The following is a 780-nucleotide window of genomic DNA, read 5'->3' on the forward strand; positions in this document are numbered from 1 at the left end:
ACGCCATGAAGGTGCGGCGACACAGGGGGAGAGCGCACGCCCGCACGCATCCTGCAGGCACCGCTCGCCTCGCAGCACCCGCCCTCGCCCTCGGCCCGTCCTTCCTCCCCGCTGCCCCCGCCCACCTCGCCCCGCGTCGACCGCGCCGCCTCCCCGCAGTGCATGCTCCAGGCCAGCCTGAGCGAGGTCCTGGTGTACATGGGCCTGTGGGTGCCGTGGCCGCTGACTCAGCCGGCCATCCTGATACGCGCGCTGGGCATGGACCTGCTGCAGAGCGAGGGCGCCATGATCGTGTCCATGCAGGACCTGGGGGACGTGCTGCCGGTGAGAGGGGGGGCCTTTGGGGGGGGGTGATGGTTTTGGAGGGGGCCACTGCAGGCCCGCAGACGCTTTTGGACTTGGTTGGGCCCGAGGCGTCGCTCGGGGATTTGAGCAGGGACGGCGCGTGCCCGGGTCATGCTCGGTGGGAAGGGGTTGCGACTCGCTCGCTCGCTCTTGCTGTTTGGCTGTGGTGACGTTCGCGGCGAGGGCTGGTGGGTGGGGCGCGTCCTGGCGCCCGCGCGTGAGGAGAGGGACGCGAAGTTTTTCAGAGCTGTCGCTGGGGCCTGCACGGGCTTCCTGGTCGGCGTGTGAGGGGGCACCTTGCTGCTCACGCCTCCCCCCTGCCCTCTCCGTGCTGTGCAGCCCCCGCGTGTATCGCAGCCGACGGTCCGCACCCTTTAACCCTGCCCCCTGTCACACCCTCCCTCACCCTGCGACCCCCAACCCTCCCTCTCTCAC

General features: G+C 70.6%; 1 protein-coding gene across 1 annotated transcript in view; it reads left to right on the forward strand.

The window, feature by feature from the left end:
* Positions 1 to 162: 162 nt before the first annotated feature.
* The window catches only part of MNEG_14273 (hypothetical protein), a gene marked incomplete at both ends in the record, with an annotated part of 2,515 nt that continues 1,897 nt past the window's right edge, over positions 163 to 780 (forward strand). The window contains one exon of the mRNA XM_014037254.1: positions 163 to 324. Within this exon, the coding sequence (XP_013892708.1) occupies positions 163 to 324 (162 nt within the window). The remainder of the gene's footprint in view (positions 325 to 780) is intronic.

This window comes from Monoraphidium neglectum, assembly GCF_000611645.1.
Source record: "Monoraphidium neglectum strain SAG 48.87 unplaced genomic scaffold scaffold04372, whole genome shotgun sequence".
NCBI lineage: Eukaryota > Viridiplantae > Chlorophyta > Chlorophyceae > Sphaeropleales > Selenastraceae > Monoraphidium > Monoraphidium neglectum.